Source organism: Thunnus maccoyii, chromosome 16 (assembly GCF_910596095.1).
Source record: "Thunnus maccoyii chromosome 16, fThuMac1.1, whole genome shotgun sequence".
NCBI lineage: Eukaryota > Metazoa > Chordata > Actinopteri > Scombriformes > Scombridae > Thunnus > Thunnus maccoyii.
In genome coordinates this window covers 25648424-25665422 of record NC_056548.1, presented here as the reverse complement: position 1 = coordinate 25665422, position 16999 = coordinate 25648424, and the positions used below count along the sequence as shown (strand labels likewise).

Genomic DNA, 16999 nt, shown 5'->3' with positions numbered 1-16999 from the left:
GGAAATGACTTGGAGGTGTCCATGCACTTGAACAAGTACAGTATGATGCCATCTAGACAAAATTATTTCCATCTTTTTTTTCTGTGGACTCCTGACAAGCGTTTACACAGGTTAAGACATACATGTAGTGATCAGTACATATGGAGAGATTGTAACTTCACCTACTCATGAGATATCTAAAGTTGTGTCCTGCTGCCATCGGGTCATAATCACAAAATTACTTCGATGATGAATTTAGTTTTACTTTGAAGTCATATTCAGATCATTTACAGCAGCTGGCCAGTGTACACATCTGCACTGCTGTTGTCGGGTAAGATTTAAAGAAGCTATAGTCTAGGAAAACTACAGTAATACAAGTAAGACAAGTATGTAATCCAATTAAGTCTCTAGGTTGCACTACATACAGATCAGTGGACACATACACACAACCCAGTACACATTCAGATGCATATACATCCTGTGTACAGTATATTTGTTGGTTGTCTTAGCAATAAATGTTCTGACAAATGTCATTTTTTGTGGAATATACGTAATGTCCTACTAAAGTTTCACTGTGGGCTCAGTTAGAAGCTCATCCAGTTTCTTAAACAAATTCTCATACAGCCAATAATTGGATTCTCAACCACTCTTACCATGTAATTGTGAGCAACATTTGGCTTTGTATAAGCCCTGCATCTGTGTGCCATTTTCCCTTAAGCATGACCCAAGGCGTAGAGACGTAATCATGGAGCAGTTGACGTGGAGCCCGTAAACAGTTTTATTAGCCCTATGTCACACTACTCAACTTAACCTACAGTCACTGTTGAGCACAGGACAAACTTAAAGATGGTTTGTGTTGGTGTACAGATTGTCTCAATTATGCATGCGTGTGGGGAGAGCATGGGTTGATTTAGATGTTTATATGCATAACCATCTGTCTTTGTTTGCATTCACGTATGCATGGAAAACTGTCCAGTGGTCCAAGGAAGAAAAGCGAAGCACCGTGTATTTTGACTCTATGGTGCATGAAAGAAGTCATTGTGATGGGGGGTTAAATTTAACAGTACAAGGGTCCAATGGATGTGTTGTGTACAGAGTCTATGTTTTGGGTAATGATGTCTGATATTCTGCTTGAATCAAGAACAGATTTATGAAGAAAAAGTGTTTGAGGAAAAAGAGAGATAGGGAAAGAGAAACAGAGCAGTGTGAAATATGAACAAAGAGAGAGAGTGAGACTGTGTTTTCATTACTTATGCCAACAACCAAGTGTTCATTGTTGCACTGGCCCCAAACCAAGCTAACAGAGAGATTTCTGCCCGTCAGCAGAAACAAACGTGCTGTTTTTATTGTATCACTACTTCATCTGAGAGGGGAACACCACAGTTCCCCCTTTCTCCTCTGACCCCACACACATACACACACCTACACTGGAGTTGGTAGCAGTTGATGCCATTTACCTAACCCTCGTTGAGGTTGGCTGCACACACTTGAAGGGAAAATTCTTAAAACGAAGTCACCTATGTAGTTGAAATTTGCAATTGTTTTTTAAATTGGTGCCCTATGACTAGAGAAAACCTACAACAACCAGGATACATTGCACATGTCTCGCCCAATCAGACTGACCGACTTTACTGACGGTTACGTTTACAGCCAGCAGAGCAGCAAAGACAAAGTTGGCAGAAACAAAATTAGCGAGCAGCTGCATTATATCTCTTTACTGAGGCTTATTTTCATTTCATCAAGTCTGGATATATCGTACCGGTGTGCAAGGATCATCGTTGCACTGGAGTCAGTTACGTTATGTGGATCAATGCAAGCTGCAGGCGCCTCTCTCTCAGCTGCCACTGTTAGAGCTCCTGTGGTCGCTTCCTCCTCTATACTCTGTTTTGTCTGATTCAACAGCAGTATATTCAGAATCATAAGTTGTAATAGTAGCGTCACATCTCTGCTCTGATATTATATTGTGAATCTAGTTGTGTGTTTGTGTTAGTGTTTGTTAGGAATCATAGAGAAACTCAGCAGCTTAAGTCAGGCTGCGGCTGTAATGTAGCTCTGGTAGTTGCTTCCTCTTCCAGACTCTGTTGATTCAACAGCGCGATATTCAGCCTCGTATCATGAAACTAGTTTCTTCCAAATATGTTAATATTTTAAAGTATTTAGTAGTATGATATTTTAGTGTCTGCTTTTCCCTATCGCTGAAGTAACATGGTAGACGGAGTGTTTTGGGAGACCCACATTTCACCGTCCTTGAGGGCACCACTACAGAAAATGCGGAAACATAGTTTGTAGCCTCATGCAGATCCCCAATGTCTGCAGGATGACGTGTTTCGCATCACCCGGCAGATTTTTGCTGGCAAATGAGTTCCCCTTTAATACCTCTCATGCATAACCATAACACCACATTGCTAACACATCACAGACACACACATAGACATTGATATGCCGCACATTGGAGCTTCCACAGAGGAGCTCTCACATATTAAAGCGAGTCAGGGCAGGTTAGAAAAATACTGAAACCTGTGCCCTGAGAACAGGAGGTTCTTTCCACACTGAGAGCCAGCAGCCGTGCATGGTTGTGTCCACTCTGAAAATATTAGATACATATGTGTGAACATTATAAATAGACAAGGTGTCTCGTATCCTAATTGATAGCGTAGGTCTGTTGCTTTTCCAGTCTAATCTTTTAACACTTGATGTGTTGCATTTGTGTTCCCACAGCATTTCGCTACAATGACCTGGTGTCCCCCCACTTTCTGGATGTGATTGCCAACCTGTCTGGCTGCACAGCTCACCGCCGCTTCAACAATTGCTCTGATATTTGCTTCCACCAGAAGTACCGCAGCCACGATGGCACCTGCAACAACCTGCAGCACCCTATGTGGGGCGCTTCACTCACTGCCTTTGAACGACTCCTGAAATCAGTCTATGATAATGGCTTTAACCTTCCAAGAGGTGCCACGGACAGGCAGCATAATGGATACAGGTTGCCTCTGCCGCGGTTGGTGTCCACCACCATGATTGGAACAGAGACCATCACTCCTGATGACCGCTACACTCACATGCTAATGCAGTGGGGTCAGTTCTTAGACCACGACTTGGACTCAACCGTGGCAGCCCTCAGCCAGTCACGGTTCTCTGACGGCCAGCTGTGTTCACAGGTCTGCACCAATGATCCGCCATGCTTCCCAATCCAGTTCCCTCCTAATGACCCACGGCAGCTGCGAAGCGGTGCCCGCTGTATGTTCTTTGTGCGGTCCAGCCCTGTGTGTGGCAGTGGGATGACATCTCTCCTCATGAACAGCGTGTATCCAAGAGAGCAAATAAACCAGTTGACCTCTTACATCGACGCTTCAAATGTCTATGGCAGTTCACGACATGAATCTGAGGAAATCCGTGATTTAGCCAGCCAAAGGGGTCTGCTCCGGCAAGGTATTATCCAGCGAACAGGGAAGCCACTTCTGCCGTTCGCCACTGGACCACCCACTGAGTGTATGAGGGATGAGAATGAGAGTCCGATCCCATGTTTCTTGGCTGGTGACCACCGTGCCAATGAACAGCTTGGTCTGACCGCCATGCACACGGTGTGGTTCAGGGAACACAACCGCATTGCTACAGAGCTGCTGAGACTGAACCCACACTGGGACGGGGACACCATCTACCATGAGGCCAGGAAGATAGTGGGCGCTCAGATGCAGCACATCACCTACAATCACTGGTTGCCAAAGGTAATAGTTGTCAGCTTTAGCTTAATGTTCGTTTGTTATGCTGCTATTTCTAGTGTTTTAACCTCTATTGCTCTGTTCATTTCAGTGTTAAAATCGTACAAAAGACAATAATTAACACTGATAAGAATAATGATTGTTACATTCCTTTTTCCATCTCTTAGATCCTGGGGGAGGCAGGTATGAAGATGATGGGGTCATACGATGGTTACAACCCCAACATTAACGCTGGCATCTTCAATGCTTTCGCCACTGCTGCCTTCCGCTTCGGGCACACCCTCATCAACCCCATACTCTACAGGTTAGATGAGGACTTCCAGCCTATTCCCCAGGGACACATCTCTCTGCACCGGGCCTTCTTCTCCCCGTTCCGCATCGTGAATGAGGGTGGCATTGACCCGCTCCTTCGCGGGCTCTTTGGCGTGGCTGGTAAAATGCGAGTTTCCACACAGCTGCTGAATACAGAGCTTACAGAGAGGTTGTTCTCTATGGCCCACGCTGTGGCCCTGGACCTGGCCGCCATGAATATACAGAGAGGAAGGGATCATGGCATACCGCCATATAATGATTACAGGACTTTCTGTAACCTGACCTCAGCTAATACGTTTGAGGACTTGAGGAACGAGATAAGGAATCCTAATGTTAGGGAGAAACTGCAGAGGTAATCATACACTCCACATTATTATAATCATTTTTCAGCAGTAAATGAAAAATAATGGAACCAGATTTGAGACTAGTAAACGGAACCCTGGCCCATTCACAGTTTCCTGTAGCTGAGTGTTTTTCCTGTGTGGCAGGCTGTATGGCACTCCTCTGAACATCGACCTGTTCCCTGCCCTGATGGCTGAAGACCTGGTCCCTGGCAGTAGACTGGGGCCCACCCTCATGTGTCTGCTGGCATCTCAGTTCAAACGTCTGCGGGACGGAGACAGGTACAGTAAGATCACAACACAGTCCAGCTCATCATTCACAATCGAATGCCTCCAGTTCATTCAGTCGCTCAGGGACTGTTTGGTTGTTTTTCACCTTTTTTTCCCAAAATGCAATGCACTGATGATTGTGACTAAAACTTTCTAGCAGTATTTTTTCTTTGATGATAGAATATGTTGAGGATGTAAAATTAAAGCCGTACAACATCTCCACCCACTGTTCCTGTGTCCCTATGAAGTGCAAACAAGACAGGTGAAAAGAACTCACTATAGATTTCACTTCCCTATCCTCTCCCCGTTTTGTTCAGGTTCTGGTATGAAAACCCAGGCGTGTTCACTCCTGCCCAGCTGACCCAGTTAAAGCAGGCCTCTCTGACACAGGTGCTGTGTAACAACGGAGACAACATCACACGTATCCAGCACGATGTCTTCTCAGTGGCCGAGCTGCCCCACGGCTACGGCAGCTGCGACGACGTCCCTCAGATCGACCTGCGCATGTGGCAGGACTGCTGCGAAGGTGAGTGCAAGTGGAGAGACAGACTTGCTACAATCACACTTGCTTTGTAGCTTAAAGTTTTGATTTTGTTATCATGTGGTTTTGATCTTTTGTTCACTCTCATTTACATACGTAAGGACAGATTACTAGAGACACATGACCATTACAAACCTCGTAAAGACAGGACTGGATTAGATTGTAGAGGTCTACATATGGTAACAACGCCAGTATAAATGTATCATTTTACAAAGGCTTCAGTTTCAGTTTCAACAAATACTTTTATTTGTTAGTAATTTAAACAAATTAGCTGCTAAATATCAAGTCATAAAATGCTATACAAAGATCAGCAGGCCCAGTCTTCCATGTCTAAAGTTAATGTGATGTATTCTGAAAACACAACTACATACAGTGACTCTCTTACAGTCTTATCTCTCTACATATGCCTTTTTCATGACGAAAGAGCATATTTAACAGCACAGGAAGTTGCCTAGACGTCTCAGTCACTTTGGTTCAGTATCAGGGCTGCTTTGTAAAATTAAAGCCATACAATATCCTCACCCTTTGTTTCCCTTTGATAACATCTTCCTCAAGGCAGCCTTGCTTCACAATAATAACTGGTTACAGTATTCGCTGCAGTTAACAACACCCCCTTTGAAAGTCCCAAGGTTGTTCTTTGACTGCAATTTACTTGACAGCACTCCCGTCTGTACGGCTGATGTCAAATGGATGTCACTCAGCATGAATGTTGCTCAACTGTGTGTGAAACTTGGAGGAACAGATGAAATGGGAAAGAATGGAAGAATAAACATTTTTTCAGGCTTTCAACACTCATAATGAAATGAGGTTTGACTGTAGGGAAACAGAGTTTGAGATCATTTTCTGCCGCTTCCAGAAAGGCAAAACGCCCTTCTGTCAGATGTTGATTTTGTCTTGTTGTGAAATCAGCATTAAATATAGTTTGAAGTCAAATGCCATGAAATGTCATGCCATTGCTACTCTGCTGGATCTCCACTGCAGTGAAACAGCAGACCACCCTCCCCCTTCCTGAACTCTCATGACATAACCAGTGTTGTGCTTTTCACAGACAGCTCCCGCTAATTGTAGGGGTAAGAGATGGGATTTGGAGTTAACTCCCGGATTTTTAAACATTCCATCTGTGGGCGCAGCTGACAAAGCGAAAAGGAGATGAATGAAGAGGCACCCCTCTGCTGTTATAATATACCAGCATGAGGGTTTATAGTGATTGTTTGCCTTGTATCATTTGTTTGGAGACACGGTCAGTTGTGAAATGAGCAAATGGCTTAGATTACAAGAGATAATCTAAGGAATTAGATACAGCTGCAGGGACTGTGAGCTATGCAATGAATGTTTTAATAGAACATTGAGCAATCTCAATGATGAGCTCTGTTGAATGAGCCAGAGGTATAAAGAAATCTGTTATTTGTAGCATCACACTCGGAATCAGTTTACTCAGCTGTTGCAAAGGGCTTGCAAGTGGATAGGCCTTCGAAGAAGATTTTTTTAGTATTTTTTTTTATTATTAAACTCAACATGTAAGTCATTTCTTTCATGATTTCAAAACAGCTCCAATATCTTCTGGGTGGTTGATAAGGAATACGCTGGTTTTCTAATGATGCAAAGCAGCCACAGTCTCCCTAGCCATTTCCATTTTATTACTAAACAAGTCATGCATGAAGTTTGGAGTGATGCTGTGAACGCTCTCCAGATTGTATTCACAAACGGCTATAATTTCATGCGTGTGGGCTTTTGCCTGCCGATGTTACCAGAGTCAATAAAATTCCACTCCATCAACACTTGATGTGACAACTGAATGTAGCACCAGTTCATTTTGAGAACTTGCATTTTCTAATGTACAGAGCCAGAATACATTCTTATATGACTCAATGATATGTTGCTGCTGTCAGTGCATTTTATCATTAATTAAAGAGTTCAATTTATAAAAACACACTGTTTGGAGATATATGGGTTATTGTCTGGGTGAATGATTTCATCTGATCTGTGTACATATTGAGGCTGTTTTACTTACAGTTTGTGTCTATTCAGAAGACAACTGTGCTGCTTTTGAATGAATGAATTGGCCCTGGCATTGAATGAATTAGTCTCTTTCTCCCCAACTCCGCAAAGGTAATCCAACACTTTACAGAATTAACAATCAAACTTCCGAAAGACCGAGCTAGACTGAATGACGCCTTCACATCAATTCATTGTCTTCTCACAGTGAGCTGAAGTATACTGGGATTAAAAAAAAATAGTTTGACAAGCAACACATGGTGCCTCTTAATTATTCTCCTTCCATCCCAGATTCTAACCCCAGCATTCACTCTTCCTTGACAAAATGTACAAGGGAAGAGCTAAGCTAATAAACAGAGAATATCCTGCCAGAAAGAAGAGGGAGGGAGGACCAGTTAAGGCGCTTGTTTCTGTCGGTCTGTGAGGCAAGCTGTAGCCAGATTCACAGTTGTGTTTGGCTCAATTAAGAGAGAGGACACCGCTGGGAACTTATATGTGCCTGTGTGTGTGTGTGTGTGTGTGTGTGTGTGTGTGTGTGTGTGTGTGTGTGTGTGTGTGTGTGTGTCTAAGCATGCAGCACAGCAGGGTTGGAGCATGCATCTGTGTGCTCATGCGTATCTGTCAGCATGAGATAGGAAGTCTTGTTGTTATTAGACAGTCTTTGTCTTTTACAGACTGTTGTCGGGTAAATCAAAGACATTCTGAGGCTGAGCAGCTGCTTTAAACTTTTGAACAGATAAAGATGCAGCCTGCTTAACGACAGGGCCCGATCACATTGATCTGTCCTTCCTCAGGTTTATTATCAACTGTCTCTTGATGATCTTTGCTGATGCTCAGCATGCCCCTGATGTTTACTGGAGCGTGAGCAGTGTGTGTGTGTCTCTCTCTTTTATTCTCTTTGATCTGGGTACAGTGATGGCAGTGTGAGAGTGAGGCATGGTAATACAATAAGCCTCAGAGTCTTGGATTAGCACTGTGAAGCAGATAGAAAGTGGCATCAGCAGTCATGGTTTCCTGTTTCATGTGTGTACTGTATGTGTGTACACCTTTTTTGTTGTGTGTCATACTTTGCAACCACATTTTCTCATCAACCTCTGTGACAGTTTTAGCATCTGTGAACTGCAGCGTTTTGTTGTTTTTGACACCACCAGACTGCAGAACCAAGGGTCAGTTCAACGCCCTGTCATACCACTTCAGAGGACGCAGATCAACAGAGCACAGCTACAAAGATGGTAGACCTGCCTACAGCACCCAGGAGAACAGGTAACACAGCAAGGCAAACTATGTGCAACAAGAACATCAAAAGCTTGATGATTAATAGGCAAATGACATTTTTACTGCTCACTTGTTCTGTCAGTGAAATGCAGACAGACATTCTGGTATAACAGTGTGATATTATATATAGTCTCATAAAGGCTGTAGAGAGGGTAGTTAGATAGAAATCTAACCTCATTTTATCTTTCTTCATGTCTTTGCAGCCCAGTGGAGGAAGCCAGAGAAAGAGTAAATGTTACTGTGACCTCCAAAAAAAGCACTGAACTCCCAGTCAACGACTTCCAGGACTTTGTCTCTGACATGCAGAAGACAATCACAAGTTTACGAAAGCAGGTATGTGTCTGTGTTTACACACGCGCACACACACACACACACACACTCACACACTCACACTCACAGATGAATTTCTGTACATTTGTTCCCCTGGTTTACGTTTACTGCCAATGCTTCGTTGGTAATCTCAATGTCTTTGAACATGTTTGTGTCATTGTGCATTAGGTGGCAGAATGCAGAGAGACAGTCTCTGATGGTAATTTAAACATCCTACTGCACTGCCAAGCTGGTACCTGCACAACTCATGCAGTCACTGTTACACTCTCTGTGTTTATGTGTCTGTTACAGTTCATACATGACTGCTTTATGCTAGTGTGTGATCATAGAAATAAAGGTCTGTGTCAGTGTATTGATTTGTAGGTGTAATCCTTATCTAGAAAGCAGAGATCTGACTTTTTTTTACATGTAAAAAGGAGTTAATTGAAAATGTTCTTGATGTTGAGGAGGATAAGCAATTCTTTGTCTAAAAAAATGTCAAAACATTGATAGATTGAACATTCCTCTCTGCTTCCTAGTAAATTTAAATCAGTTCTATGAGTCTCAACATGTTTTGCTCTCACAGGTTGCCTCTCGAACATGCTGCATGCCATGTCTGTTTAGAGAAACTAGGCTGAGGGCTAACACATTGACACTCTAAGCCTCATACATACATTTCTCATTAACATGTCAGAGGTACAGTTAATTCCTCAGGATGGGGCCCAGCATCCTGACTGTGTCCTCTGGTCAGCTGCAGAGCGGATGATAGACACAAAAGTTTACAGTAAACGTCTAGATAAGGAGTGGATGTGGAGGATTCAGTGTGGCAGTATCCCTCACTTAATAGTTCATATTGTACTGAAGTACACACATTCTCGTGTATATGTGGCTCATGTTTTGTAAAATCTGTTGCAAGGGTAAGAGAGTCATGTTGCAGTGTTGATGTCACCAGACAATGACTGCTTCTCTGACTCAGATGTTCTGTCCTTGTATCTTTGCAGATTAAAAGACTTGAAGCCCGTCTGAGCAAGACTGACTGCACTGATAGTGAGGGACACGAGCGAACAGATGGAGAACGATGGAAAAAGGATCCCTGCACCATATGTGAATGCAGAGTATGTTCAACATATATGTCTTTATGCATGAAACGGTTTGTTTACCAGACAATTAGCCACGTATACACTTCCACCCTGTCATGCATACACAGTAATGAATCATTGAATTTCTCCCACTCGGAGAAGCTGATCTCATGTGAGTATGTCCATGTTTCTCATTAGGAACAGGTTGTCCATCTGTACCACTTGTATGTGAGCAGTCTTCCCAGTTTTAAATGCCCCAGTTTCTCTGTCTGGCACTCCTGCCAGTGTTTCACCTCTTGGCATCACCGTCCTCTTGGCACCAGTGTCTTCCCACAGTGTGTTTGTGTGCACCAGCCGCGTTTCTGCCTTTCATTCTTTATCTTTCCACTTTTTCAATGCCAACTGCTGGCAGAGGTGATGGCACCCACATGCTAAATGCTGTCTCTGTTCTTCAGTCTTCTCTTTCCCGCCCTCTTACCTTTCGTTGCCATCTTTCCCACTCAAGTTTATTTTGCCCAACACGTCTGATAATACACCTGTCAGTTTCTCTTTTGCGTTTCTCTTTCTCTCCCCGTTTTCTCCTAAACTACCTCTTTCCACCTTCCACGCCTCTCTGTAATTGGAAGATTTTTGCAATAATTAAATTTGGCAGGCTGAAGCAGAATGAGAAGGACTGTCTGGGAAAGAGCAGTTTAGTTCAACACATCATGTTGTTGCTCTAAAACAAAGCACTTCATTGTTCATTTCAGCTGTCATCAAGCACCTTAGCAAAGGCTGGTCAGGGTCAAAACTTCTCAGCTTCTGTTCTGTGCCAAACAAAAGCAGAAGACAGTCAAAAAAATAACCGACCAGCTCATAATATACATATTGAAATCATTCACTCCTGTATTTTCTATTCAGGTTATCCACATCTGTGAAGGTTTTTTTTTTCTTAAGACACTTTTTATGGACACATTGATAAGTTAGATGTAGATTCTTTAGTTTAGTGTGGTACAGCGTAGTTTTCAGCTGTGCTGTATATAATAGTTTCCAGTTCTCTACTGTTGTTTCTTGTTTCTTTTTTCTTCGCTCTATCTCGAGTTCCCTGCTGCAGCTGTTCAGTTCCCCACGGTGATTTCATCCAGTCCAATCTAATAAGTTAACTGACCTGTTGCCCCTTCTTTGCCCCCGCAGGACACCCAGGTGACCTGCTTTGTGGAGTCTTGTCCACCAGCCGAGTGCAAACGACCCGTCAAGCTAAAAGGCGCCTGCTGCCCGGTGTGCCTCGAACAGGCAGATGTCGAGAACCGGCAAAAAGCAGACACCCGCCACGAATAATCCTCAGGACTCCCCGACAAACACACTCTAGTGTCTGAAACTCACACGCTCACACTCAAGACATCCAGACCAGAGAGAGGATGAGACTCCTAAAGGTGCGCTAATCTGAAGCCACCAATAGCCTCGATAGACCCAATAGCCTCATTTTTTGTTTTGTTTAATTTTGTATTCTTTTCTTTGATCAGGGGAGGGGGGTGATTTTTTTTTTTTTCTTTTTGGATTGTTGCCCCCTCCAGGGCCAGCAGCCTGAGGCTCGGTTGAAATTCACTGGCAACAAGCCAGCGATTACTAAATGGATTTATTTCTGAACCGATGGGTGGATGGATGGATGAATGGGTGGATTGTAAACAAGACGGACAACCTCTCCTCTTTGCTCAGAGTCCACTGAGGCTTCTGAAGTGTAACAAACAGCCACTGTGTTTGCTCTCCTGCGACTAACACTTGGTGATGAAGCGCAGGGCCAGTTGCCGTCAACAAGCAGGAAAGGGAAGTAGATTGAAAGGCGGCAGCCATTTTGTTTTCTCACAAAGTTTTCTCAGGTTAGAGATGCCGAAAACTGGTGCTATTTTCCCCCTTTTTTATTCATGATTTAATCACTAAATAAGATCCTTCAAAGTATTGTCTTTTGTATGCAAAGCAACCTATATACACTCAGTATATGCCTCTTTATGCTAAATCACAATTGAGAGGATCGTTTTATTCAATTTAAAAGACATTTTATGAATAGAGTTACTTCATCTTTAATCTAAGGTGCTTTATATCATGTTATTAAAATATATTTTTTCTTCCCTTTTTGTATAAAAATGCTTACAAATGAAGATAATGTGAAGCCCTTCAAAAATGTTTGTAATGCAAAAGAAATGTCTACTGATTACTGCTCCTCTATCCATGGACAGCTTGTTGGTTAACTTACTTAATGTCTCTGCTGGCCTGTCCTGAACTTGAGTGAGGTGGAGCTGTGTGGTGCTCCCCATTGCAGGACGCTCCAAGCAGCTCTTGCACTGTTGTGCTCCTTTCAGAGTTTCATTTTGCTTTCAGAAAGCAGTGAAAGAATATCATTTTTACCACTGTAATATTGTGAACGTTGTCCCAGTATTTTCCTCAGTCATCTAAAGCCAAATGTATTTAGTATTTAGTAACTTCTAAAATTACATAAACAGCACATGTCTATCTATGAAACTATGTATGAATGTTGTAATGAGGTCAGGATTTAGCCTTTGGTACTGCTAACTCTACCACAGCAGTATTCTTCTTCTGACCTGCTCACAGATGTTTTTTTTATTCTTGTATAGTCTTTAGTCCACAGACTAACAAACAATTGAAGGACTGCTATCACAACTGTTGACTGTTCTCTGCTGTTGTGGACCTGCAGCTCTCTAGCTCCAGTTTACACAAGGACACGCTTGCATGCATTCCTTTGTCAAGCACCCACTTTGACTCCTCCTTTTCCCTCTTTAAATTTTTGCTCATGTGTGTTCAATTTTTGGATATTTTGCCCTGTGAGGGCCGTCTTCAGTGTTGATATAGTTTAGGAATGCTCGCCCTGCTCATGTTTCTTTGCCATGTTGAAGTTTTTCAGACCGGGGTGACGTCATTCAGTCGAGCATGTGTGGAGCGCAGGATTCTCTGGCCCTCTGACCCTCATTCCGCTGTAATGGAAGCCATATGAGAGGGGAGCAAGGATAATGTTGGGGGAGGGCGGCGATGATTGGGATACAGTGTCAATCAAAACAAGCCTCCACCATCTCGCTATTGTATGCACCCAGACAGACTCCAGTCAGCTGGCCTTACACACGTACTGTACATAGACAACTGCCACTCACTGAACCCCATGCACTGGCTCACATAGTGTAACACAAGTCACGATTTTGTTTTCCTGTTTTGCTTTGCTCCTAATTGTGGTGAAGCGGCTGCAGCTGCAGTGTTCCTCTCCATTGTTTTCTTTTCATGGTAACGTCCTGAGCAAGCATCTGTCACTAAACAGAAATAATACTCTCCGGAATGTTCCATTCTGGATTCCAGATGGATTACGGGGATGGCAGTCGCACTGGCAAATTAGTATCATATCATATGTTTAAATATACTGGACAGGTTTGTACATCAAACTGTGTGTTTACAGTCGTGCATTTTTCTCTCTTTCATTACTTTCTGATTGTGACTCCACCAACTAAACCAGTATGTAGTCATCCTATTTCCAACATGTCTTCATGTTGTATGTATGTTTTACTGAATTTAGTATTTTGATATATTTTCATAAACTTTGTGTATGGATGAGTGTGTGTCAGTAACAGGCTAAAAGTATTTTGGCAAGTGTCCCAAGGTGTGGCTGCCAAAAGCACTGTGAGCTCTCTTCATTACCAGTCGTCATGTTCATATATCTGTTGTATTAGTTTTTTTTTTTTCTCTTTTCATCCTCTTTTTATTCTTTTTATTCCCCCCTAAAAAAAAACCCCAGTGTCAATGGAATGCACTGCTCTGCAAGACTGAACATGCTTTACCTACACTGTCCCTTAACAAGTGGTCAATGTGGATATACTAGTACCTATCATGACATTTGTATTGTACGTTTGCCAAAGAATGGTTTGCACTGTAATGTATGCCTCTCGACAGTAATAATTAATAAATAAGCCACATTTGAATTACAGTCGTTCATGTCCGCGCTGCTTCTTTTTTCAGCTCCTGTGTTTGGCAAAGACTTATCAGCAGATAAGATCAGTCCAAAAGATGTAACCTGTCATCAGCTCATCACTGCTCAGACATTTGGGGATTATTGTTTTGCATATGACACAGAAGCTTAAACATGTGAGGGCTGTGATGATCATGATCAGTGAAGCTCTAACTTTAAAACTATTCTAGTACTTTGCACCTATAGAGTACACTTTCTTAGTAGTTCCTTTTCTTCCATGGGAATCTAAAGTGCTTTTTGATATTTGCATTTGCAGACTTGACTGTACTTGGCTCTCTTTTGTTTTTCTTCCTTGTGTGGTAATTTGCTGTTTAGGCAGGTTTTAACATTAGAGGCAACACCATAAAAACAAGTGTAGACAATCAGAAAGCAGCTGCAAAGTGTTTAGGGAATTGCTTTTGCAAGTTGAGTAATATTAGCTGTTGGAGAGGTCTGAGAACATTAAACCTGTGAAGTTAGTGGTCATATGTTTAGTCTGGCACACAAACCCACAAACTGCATCTAGACCTGCGGTTTGTGACAAATGACCTCTGCTCTGAAATTAGTCTCTTTCAGGTCAAAACACAAGTGCATTAGCCATGACTTAAAAACTTGACATAACAGGATCTATCTCCAGCTACATCCCCCTGCTTTTCCCCTCCATCCACGGCCCTCTATACTTCTCCCTGTAGACCCAGCGCTGGCAGTCGGGGCAGTGAGTGGATGGAGGCTCTGGAAAGAAAACTGGACCAGGAAATGAGGTTTCCAGTGGCTGCACAGATAAAAGCCTTCATCTTCTAGCCAGGCAGGAAAAGACATTATCACCCTGACAACAAGGGACCTACCTTACTTACAGTAATAGGTCTATTCCTGGGAGATCCAAACATGAATGCGCACACACACATGTACTTCCTTTAGGTTTTTTGTCCCCCCATATCTCTCAGAGTCAGGGCTTGCTGCTGAATTTCAACAACAGCCAAAGATACAGGCTGTTGTTTGAATGAAATTTTGTTTGTTTTGGAGAGAGATACACAACCTGATTATGTAATAAAGGAAAGGATGTAGGTGTCTAGAGCTAGAAGTAGGCAGACAATATGACACAATCAGAGACTGGTCAACAAAACACCTATCAGCACACAAAATCTTCTTTATTTAACTGAGACTACTGTATCTCAGATCTGAATCCTCATCCAGTGCTTTTCAGATCTTGAAGCAGACTACAGGAAAGAGGCAGAGGATTGTGGCTTTCAGAGTTTGGACAGGACACAAGCCTGCAGCTGCACAAGCCTGGCTACCCAGCAAGCCTCTCACTTCCCACTCATCACATACTGGAATTTCATTTAGGCAATTGGCTCTCCGCGTTGCACCTCTCACTCGCCAAAGGTGGGGAATTCTTTCCCCTCGCTAATGGAACGTCACTCTCATTTCCAGAGCGAGGCGGATGAAAGAGAGAGAAGTGGTGTCCTGCTGGGGGAAAATAGGTTTTGCATCCCGGGACTCAAAAGGACTGCAGTGATGGCTTGTCACCCCCAGTGGGTGGGAAATGTCATGAGATGGCTTCCCGCTAATGTTTTTGGCTCTGCTACACAAGCCTACTGAGTTTATAGTGCAGGTGTTTGCACGGGCAGTTCCAGTATGTGTAAAACATCTTAGGAAGGTCTTACCTGCTTGAAATCACAAAGGATGCAGTCCACTGGCATAAGCTGAGGACTCAAAATACTGACTTATTTTGAATTTTGCATTAGAGTTCAAAAAAAGAGTGGAATACGTCCTGATGGTGGCACATGAGAGAGTCTCTCTGGTTGTTCAAAATTAGGATCATCCTCTGAAGTATGTAATCAGTAGATTTCATGTCAGTTTCTTATTTCTCATTTTGAATTGTACATTTTGAGATGGTGAGATAGTTTGTGTAACTCCTAGGACTTGTAAATACCTGGAACTACTAAAACTGGATGGAGACACTGATACATTCTTTCTGTCTAACGTTTTGGACAGATGAACAAAACCAAAATTCCCATCCATTTGCCCCACCACAAGCACTTAAATTTGTTGAGAACTGAAAGCAGCACTAATCAATATTTTTTATATTAGCTATGGATCAAATGTGCAATGTGAAATATGTCCCTTGTAGAGATGAAATCACTGAAACATCATCCGACTCTGCAGTTCCCCTCAGCTCAACTTTTTAGCCTCTTTTAGCCTCATTATTTTGGTTTTCTGACCCGTGACTCACCCCTCATTAAGTGAGACAAGAGCGTTGTTATTAAAGTTGCACCCTATCAAAGCCTTCCAGAAGGTAAAATTGATATCAACATGAACACACAGATAATTGGAAAAGGAAACAACCTCAACCTGCTGATTTCTGATAAGGACTGTTAATTCTCTTGCCAGCTGATTAACCTTTCAGCCTCATCACTCTAGGTCTGCTCCTTTGATATAAGAGCTGGTGTGATATATATTTGTGATTAAATATTTAAAGCAGTCAGGTGTCGTAGATTGTTCCAAGCTGCTGAACAACACTGATAGTAATGAGATGTATTGTTCAGGTTTCTGTGAGACAGTGACGAGAAACTCTATGCATGCTCAGTGGAAAAGTCGTGCTCACCAAACCTGGCAAAGAACTTGTTGGCCTAATTTGCAGTAATTGCCCCCTTAGGAGGTCCCTCCCTGGTGGTGCTACAGTCAGTGAGCTTCAGACCCCTCTTAACATCCTTTTGTTGTCCTGAAAATTCCCTTCTATTTATATTCCCTCTTTACCTGTCAAAAAGCCCTTTTCAAGTCTCTGGGTGGAGATTTAATCATAACCCTGTCAGGACCAGCTGTCTGATTTACCCCAAATGACAGATGCTGCTTTTGAATAACAGTTTAAACATTTGCGGTAACCCCTAGAGACACATTAAACAGATGTACATGGAATCACAGTGCCAACACAGAAATGAATCTAACATGTTACTTTATCTGATTCTTTGTCCATGTTATTCTCCACATAGAATAGCATGTTGTATGGTTTAGTTGTAAGAGACAGCTGGATAAATGTGTTTAATGTATGTTAAACATTCAACTTTAACTTCTAGAGTCAGACAACTAATTTTCTATTTTTTCCGGTCAGGCGGGTCATATGTGGACATAGACAGGATGGAAGACAATGTGTTCAGGCTGAAATCTCCACTTTTGAATTGGAGGTGGCCATTACAGCA

General features: G+C 42.6%; 1 protein-coding gene across 5 annotated transcripts in view; it reads left to right on the top strand.

Moving 5' to 3' along the window:
• Nucleotides 1–13781, top strand: part of LOC121880577 (peroxidasin) — a 56272-nt gene extending 42491 nt beyond the window's left edge. For 4 of the 5 annotated variants that reach the window (XM_042387869.1, XM_042387866.1, XM_042387865.1 and 1 more), the window contains 8 exons: nucleotides 2698–3704; nucleotides 3866–4362; nucleotides 4499–4633; nucleotides 4939–5147; nucleotides 8309–8420; nucleotides 8636–8765; nucleotides 9743–9856; nucleotides 10994–13781. In XM_042387869.1, the coding sequence (XP_042243803.1) occupies nucleotides 2698–3704; nucleotides 3866–4362; nucleotides 4499–4633; nucleotides 4939–5147; nucleotides 8309–8420; nucleotides 8636–8765; nucleotides 9743–9856; nucleotides 10994–11137 (2348 nt within the window). In that variant the 3' untranslated portion in view covers nucleotides 11138–13781. Of the gene's footprint in view, nucleotides 1–2697; nucleotides 3705–3865; nucleotides 4363–4498; nucleotides 4634–4938; nucleotides 5148–8308; nucleotides 8421–8635; nucleotides 8766–8930; nucleotides 8962–9742; nucleotides 9857–10993 lie in introns of those variants that run through there. The other variant, XM_042387867.1, reaches the window with a different exon arrangement.
• Nucleotides 13782–16999: the final 3218 nt, after the last annotated feature.